At 31.8% G+C, this 19769-nt stretch overlaps 1 protein-coding gene across 1 annotated transcript; it reads left to right on the top strand.

The window, feature by feature from the left end:
- Positions 1–445: 445 nt before the first annotated feature.
- Positions 446–4314, top strand: LOC113396892 (uncharacterized). The gene is made up of 2 exons (XM_064218358.1): positions 446–832; positions 3820–4314. Exons 1-2 carry the CDS (start codon positions 502–504, stop codon positions 4212–4214), a joined length of 726 nt encoding a protein of 241 aa, XP_064074428.1. The 5' UTR covers positions 446–501; the 3' UTR covers positions 4215–4314.
- Positions 4315–19769: the final 15455 nt, after the last annotated feature.

The raw sequence follows: 19769 nt of genomic DNA, 5'->3' as shown, positions 1-19769 counted from the left end.
AAGTCGGGCAACGCTCCTGCAAGCTCCCTGATGTTGCAGATGTCCGTGGGCGGTGGTAGTCACTTTCCAGCAGATGAGACTCCTCTTCGTTTGCCACCTATATCATAAAAAAAGTTCAATCCATTTAACATTTCTAAGTGTATTTTTATTAAGTAGTTACGATACGAAAGTTAATATATTATATTAATTTAATATTTAATTATTGCATGCTAATCCAAGCAAAAATGTAAAATTATTAAAGTTTTTGTCTAAAGGAAGGTAAAACTAACGTTAAAGTATTAATTTGAATAATTCTAATACTATTCGTACGTACGACATACGTAATTGTGATGTTTGCGTGAATCACAAGTGATCCCCCAGGGAATTCAAGTTTGCGTAATAGGAAAACTGCTCAAGTATGTCGATTGAAACATTTTTAGAGTATATATAGACTCTATCGCTAGTACAGAGCACAAAGCCTCGAACGCTGTAAACGAAACCAGTCGCGGCACAGCAAGAATCATGTCTGCACTGACACTCAGCTTGAGCATCGTACTATGTTTCGTTCTCGTTGTGAACATAGAATGTGCTGTGATAAAAATGCAAGAGATACCCTTAAATAAGGATGTCGTCATGAAAATAGTGGTTAAAGAAGACAGCCAAGGCGACTCCGTTGCCATGATCAAAATCTCAACAGATCATAAGAAAGCGAATGACAAAGAACTATTGCCTAAGATTCACGAGAAATCCTTGATGCCGGCAAGTGATTTTGTTCCTGCTTTGAATGACAGACACGGGATCGTTAATGGCAATTGTCCTTTCGGTAAGGTCAGACGAGGACCGATTTGTACATACCCATGAAATAAGAGAAATTCATCGAAAGTCATAACTTGAGGAAGATGGAGTCATATACGAGGAGCTTCTTCGTCTAAACTGTGATGTACCTAAGTAGTTTTAATGTAATTAAATGTTATTTATTGTTTGTTATGTTGTGATAAATTGCTTTTGTGGATGTTGGAATTAAGCCTTATTGTTGATTCTGTTAGTAAAACGTATAATTAAGAAAAACAATATAAATATATAATATTATGTGTAAATATATAAAAAGTCTTTTTTTTTAAATTATCCTTGTATATAATACTTTATAGAACCTTATACAGTATTTAACGATTGTTTAAGCCCAGATATCTATTAAGTTTCTAGATGTTCTAAATTTTTGTTATTAATCTGCATCGGTTTTTGCATAAGAAGTTCTTGCATAGAGAAAGCTTTTTAAATCCTTTACCTTAACAGTAGGAGACTGCAAGCAGCTACGTTATTTTGTAAGGACATACCAATATATTGTTAAAGTGTTACTAGTCGTCGCCCAGTGATTGAAATTCAACCGTAATTCAATGTACATAAAGTGATATTTATTATTCATAGAAGTATGAACTTTTACAACTTATTCTTTGTATTAATTTTCGAGTTATAGTTGGCGAAACTTGATCAGTATTGTAAACGCGGTACAATACCATTCCCGCATATATATCTACGTGATGTATATAATATAAAGGTAGTCAATAGTTTTTTGACATTTCACGATCGTGTTCTGCCGTTAGTTTCATGTTTACTGTTACGGAAGTGCCTGCCATTATTAGATATGCCTCACTCACGAGGAGTTTACTCTTATATTACCTGGAGTTACCTGGAGTTACCTGGAGTTTATTCTCTGGGGATTTATTATCTGATGGGAACGATCTAACACGAGCGGAAAGAGTTCGTGGACAGCGCCAACAGGGTTACGTGCTATCCGAGGCACAGGAGTGTACAAACTTCCAATTGCCACCACGATTACTAAAGATAATTTTTCGACGGACATCCTTAATAAGTTTTGAAATGACATGGTTTGTTTTTTGTTACGTTTATGTGTTGATGTATCGCTCCTCCGAATTCCGACTGAGATGGAGATTTGAACAGTTATTATTGACACGTGCCTGAAGACTTTTTACTGTTGTATTTTTGGCTACCAAAATAAACTATGACCTTAATTCTGCTCGTGCGAAGCGGGTACATACTTTTTAATGGACATTACAAAAATAATATTTTGTATAAAAAATTAAATAGCCGAGACAGCCCTGTGGTCAGAACGCGTACATCTTAACCGATGATTTCGGGTTCAAACCCAGGTAAGCACCACTGAATTTTCATGTGATTAATTTGTGTTTAAAATTCATCTCGTGCTCGGCGGTGAAGGAAAACATCGTGAGGAATCCTGCATATGTCTAATCTCAACGAAATTCTGCCACATGTGTATTCCACCAACATGCATAATAAATTGCAAGATTGGAATCACGAAACAGATAACTTCAATACGAGCACTTGAATAATATTTAAATTTATTTTGCTATTAAATGTCACATAAAAGTAGTTCGTAGTCAACCATTGGTATTTAAAATAAGCGTAAGGAAATACACACTTACGCAGATATGTACATTCATTCATCAAAAACACACATACACACACAAAGGGTATGTGTAAAAATTCTTAAAAATCGTATATTTTCTAAAAAATACGTATAGCAAATCACGCCACCATTACTTTTTTTAGCAAATGGGCCACCTGATGGTTAGTGGTCACCATCGCCCATAGACAATAGCGTTGTAAGAAATATTAATCATTCCTTACATCACCAATGCGCCACCAACTTGGCAATTTAGGTGTTACGTCCCTTGTGCCTGTAGTTACACTGGCTCACTTACCCTTCAAACCGGAACACAACAATACTGAGTACTGTTTGGCGGTAGAATATCTGATGAGTAGGTGGTACCTTCCCAGACGGACTTGCACAATGCCCTACCACCAAGTTACTGAAGTCTACTCATCGTTTATAACATTCGGTTGACTCTTTATAAAACCTTTTTTGTAAGCCAAATTTTGAGATAAAATACAAAATAAATATTTAATATTTTAAAACAGGGCGATACGATATCCCATCGGAAATATTATTGAGGAACCCAGATTTCCATATTGTAACTATAAAATACAGGTAAACTTATTTCCAAGTTTTCACTCCGCAATTTTATCTTCCTTTACACTTTCACTTGAGTTGTTGAGTTGTCAAAAACGCTATAAAACTTGTCTTTCACTCATAAACAGAAGAAACCGAATTCCATAAGTCTAACTTTTAAAAGTAATGAACTTCCATACTTACTTTCAACCTAATTTTCACCGTTTTTTTGTTAGTAAATTTATTACTATATAAGATTTTAAATAAACACGCTTATTTTTATTACTACAAGTATTTGAAATGGGATGTTCTGAGATCTAGGATCTCGTGAACAAGACATTCGTAGATAATGTCGAAATATCGAGCTCCACCGACTAAAAACAAAAAACATGATAAATATCCCGTTTTAAATACTTGTAGTAAATTTATTACTGTTTCATAAACATAAGCCAAAATATCGATTACCATAATTGAACCATCAAAAATTACAAACTATTATCCCCAAATAATAATAGGAGATGAATCTTGAAAAATATTTCCTTACACACCTTACCTTTCATAAGGTATTCCTGTGCACAATTTCATCCTACTTAACCCAGCAATTTAACCTGGGCGTTGTATTTCAGTCATTTTTAAATGTAATTAAATATATATAATGATTGCAAGTTTTTTCTTATACATAACGTTTTTCGTAATTCTAATTTACATTACTGTAATTAAATTTGAATTATTCTTATATTATTCGTTCGTATTATGCGCGTGAGTCACATGCGATCGTCCAGGGAATTAAAGTTTACGTAATAGGAAAACTGGTTAAGAATGTCGATTGAAACATTTAAAAGTATAAATAGACTCGGTCGCTGATACGGAGCACAAAGCCTCGAACGCTGTAAACGAAACCAGTCGCGGCACAGCAAGAATCATGTCTGCACTGACACTCAGCTTGAGCATCGTACTATGTCTAGTTCTCGTTGTGAACATAGAATGTGCTGTGATAAAAATGCAAGAGATACGATTAAATAAGGATGTCGTCATGAAAATAGTGGTAAAAGAAGACAGCGATGGTGACTTAGCCATGATTAAAATCTCAACGGATCACAAGAAAACGGAAGATAAACCAGTGCCTAAGCTTGAGAAATTTGTGATGCCAGCCAGCGATGTTGTGCCTGTTTTGGGTACCAGGCTCGGCATTTTAAATGGAAACTGTCCTCTAGGTAAAGTTAGACGTGGACCGATTTGTACATAAAATGAGAGAAATATATCCAAAACAAAACTTTTGGGAAGTTGAAGGAACAAGGAAGTTGTTCGTCGGAGCTGTGATGTACCTAAGTAATTACTAATTGTTATTTATTTTATTATAGTGTTTCCGTATAATATTGTACATATTGAAATGAATTTTGTTGTTGATTGACAATTATTTTGTGACGTTACTTATGTTTAAGAAAAAATATGTATAAATTGTAACATTGGCGAAAGTTGGATTAAAATAATTAATATTAAGTATTAAAAAAGTTTTATTTAGAACCTTATTAAATATTTTGTTAATCATTAAGTTATATTATTATATTGACGGCTACCTGATCGTAATTGGTCACTACCGTCCATAGACTGAATGAAATACCCTTACATAGCCATTGCGCCACCAATTCAACTCTTCACTTTCAAAAATTCCCTTTAGGCGTAAAATATTACGAAACGCTTAAAAACGTATCTACTAATTTTTAAACAATAGCCCAAAAATAAAGTTTCCTGCTTCTAACTTTAAAATGACGGGCGTCCAGACTATCCTATATACGAAATGTCACCCCTATTTCCCTCCTTAGGCGTAAAATATCCAGAATCGTTTAAATACGTATCAACTCATTTTAATCGGTATCCCAAAAATAAAGTTTCATCTTTTTAATTTAAAAAAATGACGGACTCACAATGATGAAAAACTATCATCCCTTATTTCACCCCCTCTGAGGGAGAATATCAAAAAACGCTTAAATACGTATTTACTCACTTTTAATCAGTATCCCAAAAATTATCATGTTTTTAACTTAAAAAATTACTGACGCCCATAAAAACTTTCAACCCTTATTTCACCCCCTTAGTGGTAGATTATCTAGAAACGTCTAATAAAGTGCGAGTCGGACTCGTGGACCGAGGGTTCCATATATATATTTATAGGTATGTAAATAGCTCATAGATCTACCAAAAGGGAACGATGCTTGAAAATATTTCCCTTTTTTCAAGGTTTTTAAATTACCCAATGTAAGCAGAGCCCTGCTCCTAAGCAAAATGTACGCAGTATGGGATCAATTTCTATTGGTTATTTTTATAAACAAATCAAAATAAAAAATCATGATTTTCAGTTTTTTTTTGGTTTATTGTGCTATAATAACTATCTTCATGCCAAATTTGAAGTTTCTAGGACTACGGACTTTCAAGAAAAAAATACAATTCCCGTTTATTCCCTATCCCTTGGGAATTCCGAAATATCCTAAAAACAGTTTTTAGTTGTTGTTATAACCTACTTGCATGCAAAATTTGAAACCCCTAATAATTATAGTTACGGAGATAGAGCTACTTTGGTTCGAAAATATAAATCCCATTTATTCCCTATCCCGTGGGAATTTTGAAAAATCCCTTCTTAGTGCACCTCTAGGATACTCAAGATATACGTGTGCCAAATTTCTCTAGTCCATCCGTCCATCCTTCTCTAGTCCGTCCAGTCTCTAGGTCCAGCGGTTTAAGCTGTGCGTTGTCTGTCAGTCACTCAGTCACTCAATCACTCAGTAACGGAAGAATTTTATATATATTGATTAAGGTTAAAGAAATCTTCAAAAAATTCACGGCTATGATTCCCATCTTTATGACTTCTGTCTTCTTCAGAAATATGATAGTCTCATCTGTGGGAGTAGAGTAAACCCTCTCTCAGGTACTACCTCTATTCCCACTTCACGAAGTGCTGTGCGTAGATAGAACGAGAGAAGTAACAAGAGCAACCCTACACCATCACTAGGGATAACCACGAGCAGATGACTGTCTTAGACCCCATACAATTTATTTAATTTAAATCTACTTACCCCGATTACGACAATTCAAATCTACTGAATAAAATTTCAACGTGACCGATATAGAACGCACAACTTAAACCAGTCTAATGGGTTGAAATTTCCCAAGATTATTTCTCATAGAACGTGGCTTCACAATCCATTTCCAAAGGCGATTATATAGGGATGAAAGTTTGTAGTCAGTCATTTTTTAAACTAGTAAGCGCTTTACATATTATACAATTATTGTAAGGGAGTGTTCATTGAATAATATTTTATAAAAGGATACTGTGTTTGCACAGAAAAATTAAGAAACCATGTGTGGTATTGAAGAAACACACATGACTCAGACTATAGTTAATGGGCTAATAAATAATGTGAAATAATTAATTTGCTGTTTGCACGTTTGAAAACAATGATCGATGAGTCGAGTGTTTTTGACGTGTACAGCTTAACCCTTAACGACGACGACGAGGTCCGAGAGGCCCAGTAATTTGGTCCAGTTGAGATTAAAGAAGCTAAAGGAAGGAAGTTCACATGACGTATAGTACCTTTTTACAAGTGATTTTTTACAGGCATCGTGTCGGCGGTAGTGTAACTCTTTTGAGGTATCATAAAAAATGTTCTTTTTTTGGCGTTTTACTTAAAAGTAAAATTCAAAGAAAGAATGAAAGGCCAAGTTGTTTGTCTCCTGTTTGTGGATTATGGTTTTTTACAGGGAGAGTAAGAAAGTCTGTTATTTTAATTAAAATTTATAGACAGTCCAAAGCAGCCTGATTGTTTGACAAATCAATGTAATCTTTGTATGATCTATCTATTATTATTACATAATAACATCAATCCTTAATTGAACCCTTAAAAATTCAACTAAAATTCTTTGTAAATTCACTAAAACGCAAGGGCTTATCAGGCCCCCAAGTCGGTACTTAACTAAAGACGTAGTCACGTCGGTTGTTGAAGGTTAACCACGAATAATATTTATACTTATAAATCTAAGGAAATTTTTAGTCCTTACCGTGTAACTGAACAGTTAACACATTCCACGATGTTCGTTGCAAATTTAATTTACCTTGCGCTATTCTTGCAATTATTCGAAAATATACAAACCAAGATGATAAAATTTGAAAAAAAATCAGTATCAACGGGAGATGTTAGCCTAAAGGTTGGAGCTAATAAGAATCCCTCATCGGAAGAGTCAGGAAAAATCTTCTTCCTAGACGATAATCCTGTGCCAGATGTTGCTAGCAAACAATTAGCGAATTCATCATTCATACCACAATTAATTACTAAAGTTGGTATAGAAGACGGGAAATGTCCGAAGAATTATACGAGGGTGGGACCTTTTTGTACAAATGTAAAAACCAGAATTATTGTGAAAAAACGACCTAAAAAAAATCAACGAAGCAGACTCGATCTACCAAGATGGTATCCTTAGTGAAGTTTTACACCTAGTGTAATGTTCTCATGATTGTTTGTGATAAAGCCTTTTAATGAGATTATTTTTAATGTAAAGAAAATAAGATAAGAACTTATAACAAAGTGTATTTTTAATTTAATAATTACACAACATGATTAAAGATCGTTTGTTGTTTATTTCATATGTTGCTCAATTTTCCTTATTATTGCATTTAACTTTGTATAATATTCATATTTGTAAACTTGTATTGTTTTTTTAAACCATAGCTGGAAGCCATTAGTCTGACGTGCAAATAAGTCATGTTATGTCGTCAAAACCATTCCTTACACCTATGCCCAAAAATGATAGCATCTTTATCAAACTCAAACTGAAATTCCTTTATTCAATATAGAAGCATTAAATTTACTTATTGACAGTCAAATTAAACACTACCATCAATTCGGAAAAGGAAACACCCTAACCCGAGAACAACCGGAAAAAGAAACTCAGCGGGTTTTTTTTTTTGTCAATCAAATTAAATACATATATTGAATATAAATAGAAACAGCCAGGAGGCGATCGTTTCATTCCCAAGGTGTGCCATCAAACATAAACTCACTAATTGTATAGTTACCTTTCGCACACAAGCGTTCCTTAACAATTTTTTTAAATTTGGCAACAGAAGCATTTTGAACGCTTTCTGGGATCCTGTTGTAGAAGCGTATACATTGCCCCACAAAAGAGTTACTGACTCTATGCAGTCGAGTAACAGACGTAACAAGTTTGTGTTCGTTCCTTGTACCAATGCTATGAGAATCACATTTTCCCATAAAATCATTAATATTTTTCCGTACATACAAAACATTACACAATATATATAGAAGCAACAGTTAATATCTTGATATCTTTAAATTTATACCTTAATGATTCTTTGGTGCCTAGTTTATAGATTGCGCGAATAGCCCTTTTCTGCAGCACAAATATAGTAGGGATAACGATTGCCTTACTCCAAAGCATAATACCGTAAGACATTATGCTGTAAAAGTAACTGAAATATACTAAGCGAGCCGTATCAACATCGGTAAATAATCAAATTTTTTTGACCGCAAATGTTAATATGGGGATCCATTGCAACTTGGCATCAACAGTAAGGCCAAGAAATTCAGTTGATTCAACTGAATTCATCGATTCCCTATAGCCTCCTTCAGAACTATAAAATTTTGTCAATTTTGGATATATATTAGCACCCATGAATACCGGATAGATTCAAAGCCTTGTCAGCGGTGATCATTAGTAGTGGTTTATTTGTTATTGATTACCTTGTTTTTGCGAATAATTTCCTCTCAATGTAATAATAATAATAATAATGGATTATTGGTATCAAAGTGTATTAAGATAACATTTGATGTTTAACGACAAAACAGTAAATGATATCCTAGCACTTGACATAATTATACAAATTATTTAGTTTTTAAAAAAACGAATCTAAGCAGGTGATTGCATGTAACTCGGTCAAGAGCTAAATTTTCATGTGCGTAATTTATTTCTATTGCCGGTTCTTTTTGTTAGAATCTACATTTCGAACCGTTGGTAGATTTACGTTTAGTACAATTGTGTAAAATGACTATCAAATTTTAATACAACTATATTTTGATTATATTATTATAGATTAAGAATAATGTATGTTTTGATTTTGATTTGTGTGAAGATTTTATGGCAAGTGTGTTTTGTAACTTACATTGAATCAGCACGCTGAAATAAGCTCCAAGTCTTTTTTTGCTTAGGGGCTTTAGCGGAACAGCAAAAATTTTACACTTTGCTTTTACAAAGGCTCTTACTTACTTAACTTAATGTTATTTATTAAATGTGGTACCCTGTGGCTGGCTTAACGCTAGCACATAACAAATCGTATTATCTGTGTATATATTCAGGGTTACTGGTACGACGTATTCCCGTTAGGAGGTTATAGAGGTGACTATTTACGATAAATTTAACCCCCATATGCATTATGCAAAAGTGAACCATTTTTGAGTTATCACGTTTTTTAGCTTTTTTCAAAATAAGTCAAAATAGCAACTTCGAAAATTAATTAAAAAAAGTATCGATTAAAATCTATTTTTTCTTCTGATTATTAAAAACGATTAAACATTGTTTATTTGTCAATAGTAAAACAAAAATTATCGTTTCTAATATAAATAATGCGAGATGGAAAACGATATTACCGATCCTGTATATAATATGTATTTGAAATTAACCTGACGGGTTTTGTCATGGCGGTCATTAAGCAGTTCTATGGAGAATGGCCAACTACGTTATACTTGTAAATGTAATTATTTTTAAAGTCGTACTCTAAAATTCGTGACTAAGTTTGGACATTACCATTACTGTTAATGTAATGTTTTAGCCTAGAAAAGGCCAGTAAATATTATGTTGATATCATTAAATTCTTCTGCCTAGTCGTTTCCTCATTACTGAGGGCCGTGACCACCATGCGTGTGGCTCTCCTGTATCACTAAATTATGTCTCTATAAATTCAAATTAACTACTGCTCGAAATTTAATATAATCATTATTTGAAACATGAAAATATTAACGATTTTATAGGCTTTGAATATATTTTATACTCAATTCCAAATTTAAACAACTAATGCTATTTAAATATGGAATGAAGCTCGTTAATGGCTACCGAACAAAAACGAAAAGAAAACTATTGACAAACAGAGGAGATGAAGGTAATGAACTGTTTGGTCTGTGCCGTTTGATATATAGTTTTTATTTTATAGATGAAAGAGGAAACTTCAAACGCGTGTCTGATGGCTTCAACTACATGCAAGAACGAGACAGAAATACCAAGCCAGCCGTGGCCTATCCACTGCTAGTTAGTTATGTTTTTTATTATAATATTAAGTATACGGTTGCTAAAATATAATTGCTAAAATAAAATAGCAATTATTATACAATAAATATTGCTATATTTATTAGCACAGTCATGTTGGCATCATATTCACATGGTGAATTTTATAAACGATAATTATGTTGATAAATAAAATAATTAATAGCTTATTTTATCTGTATAAGAATCTCCAAAAAAGATTTTGTAGCATAATATACAGTTAAATGGCTCTTAAGTGTATAATTTAGACGTGTGTTCGTTCGTTTGTCATTAAGATTTCAGCTTGCATGTATATTGAAAAGTGAGGCTAAACATACAATATATAGATACCATTTAAATAAAACTATAGCGTACAAAATATTTAGATAAATAAAACGCAACTAAATAATTGAAGTATTAAAAGTATGTTGTATTGTCTGTAGACCCTTCTTAAAAACCCTCTTAAAAAAAAAACTGTAAACTCTTGAATAAATGTTAGTAAAATAAACTTGTGTATTGAAGCATTTTAGCGAATTAGACCAAGACAATACCCTTGTGGCACCCCAGACGATGTTAAATAGTTGTTAGGTTAGGTTAGGTTAATTCAATATTCATAAACTACTAACGTAACTACGAAAATATGTATCCCATAGATACGCTTGAAACATATACTACATTTTGCAAACCACAACACTAATTTGAAAAATGTAAGAGCTTACTTAACCATAGCCTTATGTCTATGTTTACATTGTCAAAAGCTTTACTGAAGTATTTGTTTATTATATAAACATTCGTTGGTACATTATTGTAAAATTGGCCAATTTATTCAGTTAACTAACAAGTAAAGGATAGCAAAAACGTTGCTATTGATCAAATTGATGATGGTAAAACTGTTGCTGATTCGTGGTTTATTGCCTTAGGTGCCAAAGACATCTATCACAAATCATTTTATCAAGAAATCTATGATTTTATAAATGCCAGTATTAATGTCTTACCGTGTCATACTTACAGCAAAACTATTGCAAATTTCTTTGCCAGTTGATCTTACTCAATTATTAAGTTGCCCATGTAATTAATACAGTCACTGTTACATTTTTTTTTCTATTTGATAATGGCTTAAGAGTATTTTGAATACGTATCGAATTTTCAATTTATATGTAAGTCTGGTGAATTTATATTGACTATACATACATTTTTACTTTTTACTACTATCCATAAAATATATGAAATTTATTTAAAATAGGAATTACTCAAATAAAATATTATATAATATAGTCATAGCATAGTATGACTCGGAATCAAATGTTATTTGTAGGAAATAATCTAAAATAATTAATTGAAAACAATGTCGACGAGAGACTATGACTCGTTTGGCGCGTTATTTACTAGTATTTATACTTGTTGATTTTAAGTCAAGTATTAGTTCTAACCGTGTAACTAAACAGTTAACATCCCAACATGTTCGTAGCAAATTTAATCCATATTGCGCTATTCTTGCAATTATTCGAAAATATACAAAACAAAGTGATAAAGTATGAGGAATTTCCAGTATCAGCTGGAGAGCTTACATTAAAGTTCGTCGCTAATAAGGATCCAACATCGGAAAACATAGGAAAAATATTCTTACTATTACGAGAGGATGAACCTGGGCCGAATGTTGCTGAAGAAACATCCGTACCAAACTTGGTTAGTAAAGTTGGTATAGAAGACGGGAAGTGTCCGGCTGGATATACTTGGATTGGCAGTTTTTGTTCAAATATCAAGAAATTAAATACACGACAAATAAAATTTAACAAAAGGATAGAAAGAAAACAGAAAATACTATTAAAGGGTACTGAGTAAACATATATAACCAGTGTTATGTCATTGTGTTCCTTTATATGAATCAAGTATTTGTTACTCATTTTTAAAGTAGAACATTAAATAATTGTTTTTGATTGGGTGTTTTTATTAATAAAAAGTAACGGAATTAAGACAAGATAAATTAAGTGTAGTCACCGTTTCGGTATGTTTATGATATAGATGAAAAACAATCTGGATCCGAGGCCGGCAGGAAACTCAGTGGGTTTTAATTTTTGCATTATTGTTTCATTCTCAGTGCCATCTAAGCAGTGATATTGCACGTGACTTTGGCGAAATAATCAGTTGGTACATTTGAAAGCCATAAAAAACATCTTGCAATCGTAAATTTTAACGAATTAAAATCACAACATGAACAGTTCGTACAGATTTTAAACATGAAATTTAGAACGCACATCGTTCGACCTGTGACATATATTCGTAATTTAAAAAAGTTCCGCTATATACACCACGGAGTTTATGAATATTTCTGCAAAAACTGGTGACTCAAAAGTATTCTAAATTTAAATCTCATGTACCTACTACGTCATATCGAAATGAAATGCTATTATGAAACATATTCTTTTAAGAATTGTTTAATATTAAGTAATTCAACTAGGATTGTGGAATAAAGTGATTCATTATATTGTCCTATGGTATGAAAAATATTATCATTTGTTAATGACAATTCGCGTTTCATCTTCAAATTTGATAATATTGATTATTTTGATAGAAACAGTGTTTAAAGATGTTTAAAAACGAGAAGTAAAGAGAACACCAGGTTTACAGCATCGCAAAGTTAGTAATCTCCCTGAACAGGGCGGTAGCTTCAACTTCGGCTGGCTTGCCAATTAATAAACTTAAATCACAAATTGTAAATAAAACCTTGATTAAGAACGTGTTTTAAGATAAAAAATGATGGTGTTGTTATTCATTGATTTTCAATCAGGATAAGTAATAATTTAATGACTATTTTATTTTATAGTCTTTGTGACTGATCGTCGGAAATCAGTAACTACTGAGTTTCTTGTCGGTTCTTCTCGGCAGGTTCATTTCGAACCGGTTGCCTTAAATTTAATGTAGCATGTTGATTCAATAGTACTTGCAAGACTCGAATAAAGTATATTTTATATATTTCGATGGATTGATACAGAAGATGAAAATTATTTTTCCTGAGACAGGTTCTCTGTATCGTAAGACCAATACCAATACCAATACCTACCTAAATGAAATATCTTTTTGAGAATGCTTATACTATAGACACCACTTGGTGGTAGGGCTTTGGGCAAGCACGTCTGGGTAGGTACCGCCCACTCATCATAATTATATTCCAACAGTACTCGGTATTGTTGTGTTCCGGTTTGAAGGGTGAGTGAGCCAGTGTAACTACAGGCTCAAGGGACATATCACCTTAGTTCCCAAGGTTGATGGCGCATTGGAGATGTAAGGAATGGTTAATATTTCTTACAGCCGATTGTCTAAAGATTTTTAAAGATTCTAAAGATTGTGTAAAGATTTTTGACTTTGACTTTGGCTTGACATAAGGGGTATAATGTCTTAGCTCCCAAGGTTGGTGGTGATTTAGCGACGTATAGAATGGTGATTATTTGTTACAGTGACAACGTCTATGGTGACCACTTACCATCAGGTGGCCCATTTTTCAAAAACAAAAACAATTATATACCTAATAATTATTATTTAAAAAAATTAAATGTAATAACATACGGGATTGAAAGCATTAAAATATAATCACTCATCGCCTCGAAACTCGGCATGACTCACTGCAGTGTATCTAGACTCCACGCAAACTTTATTGTCTTGCAAAATAAGTATTTAAATTAAAACCACTACAATTTACAAATAAATACAAAACACATGAATATTTTATTTATTATTATTTTGTAAACATGTTATACAATAGGTTTAAATGCAAATTGATGCTTAGAATACAATTTAAAGGAACAAAGATACCAATTCTCTAGACGAATGGAAACTGTATTATGAATACACTTCAAGTCTACGTGTTTTTGGCATCACATTGAAATCATCCGTGATGCACGGTTTATTTTCATATTGCAGTTGCTTTAAAAAGCCCATACAAAATCAACAGCTCACAACAATGAAGAATTTTACATTTTCATATTTTGTACATAAAACTTTATAACCACAATATCTTGAAATATATAAATGTTTCATTCGTGTATTTTATGTAGTGTATACGTGAGTCTCTCTGTGTGTGTGCGTGTGTGTATGGGTTTTTGTGCATTCACATATGTAAGACATATAACTTTCATTGTGGTTTGGATGGTATCGACACATTACAATTTTGTCCTGTCAAAAATATGTATCTATTTTTTAAGCTAAATTTTAGCTATATTATAAGCTAAAATTCTGTCTAAACTATACGTTACGGGGTTTATTTTTAGAGACATTCGAATTTACTGACAATTTTTAGTTCTAGAATTAATGGGTACACACATTGGTCCAAGTCTTTCATAGCCTTCTGGACAACTGCCGTATGATATGAAGTTTTCAACTGCTGCTACTGGTTTCGGTGCATCGACAGTTTCTTCACAAGTTTCTTTATTATCAGACGGTCGATTCGTTGCTTGTATTTCATGATTTTTTTCATTCTCAGCTTTTTCTTGAGTAACGAAATCCATTATTTACTTTTCAGCTTCTGTAATCGACTTCTCTCCTTAGTCTTATATATTTATTGTATTTTCAAGTAAGTTTTACTTCTAAATGTAACAATTTCACTGATTATTCAAAGAACCACACAAGTAGCTTGTCTTAAATGCTCCAATAAAACACACACGTCTGCGAACAACATTGGATTGATTTTATTTATAGTTTGAAGTGGGACGGAGAACTTTCGTTCATTGAATTTTAGTTACTATGACTAGCAGAATAAGACTAATTTTGTCAAGTTCATGTTTGTAAATGTTATTTAATTAATGCATATTTTAAATATCCACACGGTGCTGACATATTCGGCTTTTACAGTAACATTTTATTAAAAATGCATTGGATGTTCTTTTGTTCTTATCGATTTTAAACATTTCTATTTGAATTTAAGGAAATAAATATAATTATGTTGATTGGATCTTAGACAAAACAAAAATTTAAATTCTGAATATCAAAATATTTTTTACGTACGCGTATGGGTAATGGGCGTGATGGTAAGTGGTCACCTTCATCCTTAAAATCTGAACATAACAATTATTGTTAGTATAATATTAAGTATTATGTTATTAGTATAGTATAATATTATTAGTATACATAAAAAATCGGCTATGGTCTCATTTTGAAGAGCTCCAACCGTAGATGTGCATAAAATTAAATTGGATTCTTGATTGGAATTTACTAAATTGTTAAAATTTAACAAAGAATTAATTTTAGATGCGCATTATAAGAATACTGTCTTTTTAACACGCTTATATTAGCTTCACTTGTAACTATGTATGTAAGAAAATCTTGGAATCATAATTTGACCCACTTCCCGGTCTTCGATTAGGATGAAATTTTGCACACGCTCTGAGTTCTGATGACAATACATGACTAGCTAAGAAACTTCATTACAAATCTAATATGGCGGCCTCCCCAAGATGATGGACTGGCTGTTTGAAATCCACTCCCATGATATGGATATCAAATGAAAGGGTTTGCTGTCAGGAATACGAAAAAAAAAATTCACGTGACTTAAATCCAATATGGCGGCATTTCAAATAGCCTGTCCGCCATCGTCCAAGATGGCCCCCATGATATGACTATTAAATGAAATGGCTTGCTTTTGTAATTTTTAGTGCGTGCTAAAAGCGTGTTTTTTGTTTTTTAAACTATTTTATTCTTATATAATATACGTTCAATCCGTCGTCCATCTTCATTGTAAATAAAAATATAAATACAAAAATATATAATTTTTATTGTTACTAACTAAAAATTACGAACAAAAGTGAAAAAAAAGATCAACTTTTTCGCGGGAGTCTGTTTAACTAAAATATTTTTTTTCCTACACACATAAACGCCAACACGCACATTCCTGCACACACGCACACACGTATGCTCGCATCCTAAGCGCTTGTTTTTATAAAATTACGTTTGTTTTTTTCTTTATACTACTCTGCTATTGCATGTTATTAATGTTACTTTTAATATTCCATTACACGATGGAATGATCATCCTTAACACGGTTTATATACATCATTACATAGTATAAAACAAAGTCGCTTACCGATGTCTGTCCCTATGTATACATAGATCTTAAAAATTACAAAACGGATTTTGATGCGGTTTTTTTTAATAGATAGATTGATTCAAGAGGAAGGTTTATATGTATAATACATGTACGATGTAGTGGAGAAACTTTGATAATTTTAGAGGTTTCTGAATTGATGTAAATAAACACATTTTTTGCGCTTGCATTGCAAACGCTGTTCGAACCCTACTAGATAGATCAAAATAATGTAGTACAGTATTGTACACCTTAAAAAGGTCTTCAAAAAAGTCCGCGATGGTATATATCTATCTCATAGGAATAACTCACAATAACCATTTATTATCATTTACTTTTTAAGAGAAATAATGGCTTATTTTCGAAGCGATTTTTAGCACTACAGCATGAATCCAATTAAGTACCTTAAATACACTGCATTTAATATAGATCAATATGGCCCCTTTCAGCATGTAATTTAAATGAATATTTTCAAAGATATTACAGATTTAAAATTCAGGGACATAGCGGTTTGTATTGTCTAATTGCAAAAAACCTGTGAACGTTTTAAGACATTCTGTAGTACATTTAGTATCAGTATTGCACCCGTGCGAAGTCGGGGCGGGTCGTTAGTAACCTATAAAGGATGATAAGTTTCCTCTATGTAAAGTGCAAAACCAACATTTAAATAGACTATGTTAAGCTAAGCTAATGATAAATAATATTTTATTACAAGCATACTTACTGTGTAATCTCATATTTTAATAATATAAGCTTACTTTTGTAATATTTTTAATAATGTAACAATGGTAATTAATCATATATTAAATCTTATAATTATCAATTTCAAGTACCTGATAAAAATGCATTTTATTTTAGGTTGTTTTTCAACAGCGAATGCCGTCGAGCTTATTAAAATTTTTGTCCAATTGGAAATTAGCATCAGTGTTGATATATATTAAAGAGTTTATTTTCTATAAAATATTTTATTTCTGGTAATCATAATTACATAATAAACATTTTGTTATTTCGTTCTTTTCTTTTAATATTTTAATTAATAGTTCATTATTCCCTTTTAAATTTTAAGACTAGATAGGTTTTAATAAAACTAACGCAAATTTTGGATTTAAATATAAAGGTTGAGGTAATTTTAGAATATTTATTTCATATTAATTAATAAATCAAACGGAATCTATAAAATATAAATAAATTGAATTTTGATACATTTTTATCAATTCTTAATAAATTTCTGCTAATTTCGCTTTACTTTATCTAATAAATGAATTATATTTAGCAAACTGAAACCGTATTTATAAATTTGCCTTAATCGTTACAAATACAATCAATATTCAAAACTAACAACATTGAAAAGGCCTTGGAGCTATACCGCAAAATAGTTCAAAGGCAAACAACCAAGAGATATGTACGCTAATATACAGGGTTATTGGTAATTCGATGTATTCCCGTTAGGAGGTGATAGGGGTGATTATCGGCTGAAATCCGAAAAGTCTTACTTATAACTTAGCTATTAACCTGTTTCTGGTTCTAAATTTTATTTTAAATTTGTATTTTAGTTTTATTTACTGTGGGTATTGTTTTTAATTAATTTTGTGTGACTTTTAAAGAGCGAACTTTAGTCCGAATTCGTTTATGTTCGAATGCGAATTTCCACCGGCGTCCTTTGTGGTCATTTTATTTCGGTTGTTTTGAAATAAGTTCCTAGTTGTTATACATTTTTGGAGCTGATAAACAGGCTATGTTTATAAAATAATCAATAATGCAGGACAAGTTTGATAACGATTTTTTTTTTTGTTTTTAAGGCATTTTTGTGGAAAAAAAATTGAAATAATATCTTTTTCCGTCTCGCATTTTTAAACTTGGACCGATAATTATTGTTTTAATATTTACAAAAAACCAGTGTTTATTCGTTTTTATAAATCAGAAGAAAAAAATAGATTTTCATTGATACTTTTTTTTAAATAGTTTTGAAGTTGAATTTTAACTTATTTTGAAAAAATCTAAAAAACTTTATAACTCAAAAATGGTTCACTTTTGCATTATGCATATGGGGGTTAAAATTATTGCAAATAATCACCCCTATTACCTCCTAACGGGAATACGTCGAATTATCAATAATCCTGTATTTATACATGCAGACGGACAGGGAACTCCTGTTGTTTTGACATAAGAAATAAAATCCTCGTGAAATACAAAAGCAATCACTGGTAAATTGAAAAAAAAAAACATTACACTTGTTTTTATTCACTAACACATCACTGGTTTTGAATTTTAGACCGTATTGAACTTTGCTTGCGATAAATTATAATAAATATTCGTTTATTCATTATTTGCACTGGGTAAACATATCGGTCCTAAACGTGTACTCCCTTCTGCGCAGGCTCCGCTGATTATTGCTTGTTTTAAGACAGGGGCTCTTCTTGGAGCTTCAATGCTTTCTTCGACGAATCTCGTATTATCAACGGGATGACTTACATTTTTTTCTGATGTATTTGCGTTATTATCTTTTCCATTTATTTCATGTTGATAAATGGAATCCATTTTTGAGTTCTACTCAATTTTATGTGTTGAATTTTTAGGGAGTTTTCAACAAGGTGATATTAAGCTGTGCGCGATACAACAAAATGTAATAAATGAGCTTCGAAACGGCATTTATATTTATTTTGGCAATGTTATAAGTTTATCAATTCTGTGTAATTATTTATGAAAAGTTTTCCTTTTGAAGAACGTCTTGATAACTCATTTGTTTCCTTAAGGAAATAACGTCCGTTACTTATATATCAATTAAATAACAAGAATTATTAAAATTTATGTATTTAACCTAATTGAATCGAGGAATATATATTTAATTTAAAGCTACATTAATCAAACTATTGAGTTTTAATTTACACTCTTTACAATAAAGAAGAGAATCGGTTACGGTTATTGAAATAAATATTTACGCACTCAACATTCGGCTAAAATCTTCATGTAAATTTTTCAGTACAATAGTTATAAGACGTTGTGTAATGTATTCAAATTCAACAGCTTTGATTAAGATAGCAGTACGATTTCTTATTGGTTGAAAGACCCCAGGCCTGAGAAGTACTCAGCGGATTTTTTTTTTATCGATGTCTGTTTACAATAATATTTTTTATTTGTATTCGAAGCGGCATGGAGTCTGGAGGTCCTTTCTTTTCCAAGGCTTTTATCTATTAAGTTGTCAAGTTCATATTATAATTACTTTTATAACACAAAAGCTTTTTTGACGGACTTTATTTTTAACTAAATTTAATGTAAGATTTTAAATTAACATGGTTATTTTTATTACTACAAGTATTTAAAACGTATTTGTTCACAAGAACAAGACATTCGTAGATAATGTCGAAATATCGAGCTCCACCAAATAGAAATAAAAAACATGGTAAATATTCCGTTTTAAATAAT

Source organism: Vanessa tameamea, chromosome 21 (assembly GCF_037043105.1).
Source record: "Vanessa tameamea isolate UH-Manoa-2023 chromosome 21, ilVanTame1 primary haplotype, whole genome shotgun sequence".
NCBI lineage: Eukaryota > Metazoa > Arthropoda > Insecta > Lepidoptera > Nymphalidae > Vanessa > Vanessa tameamea.
Note: the sequence above shows the minus strand (reverse complement) of the source record. Positions and strands in the feature narration are given on the sequence as shown.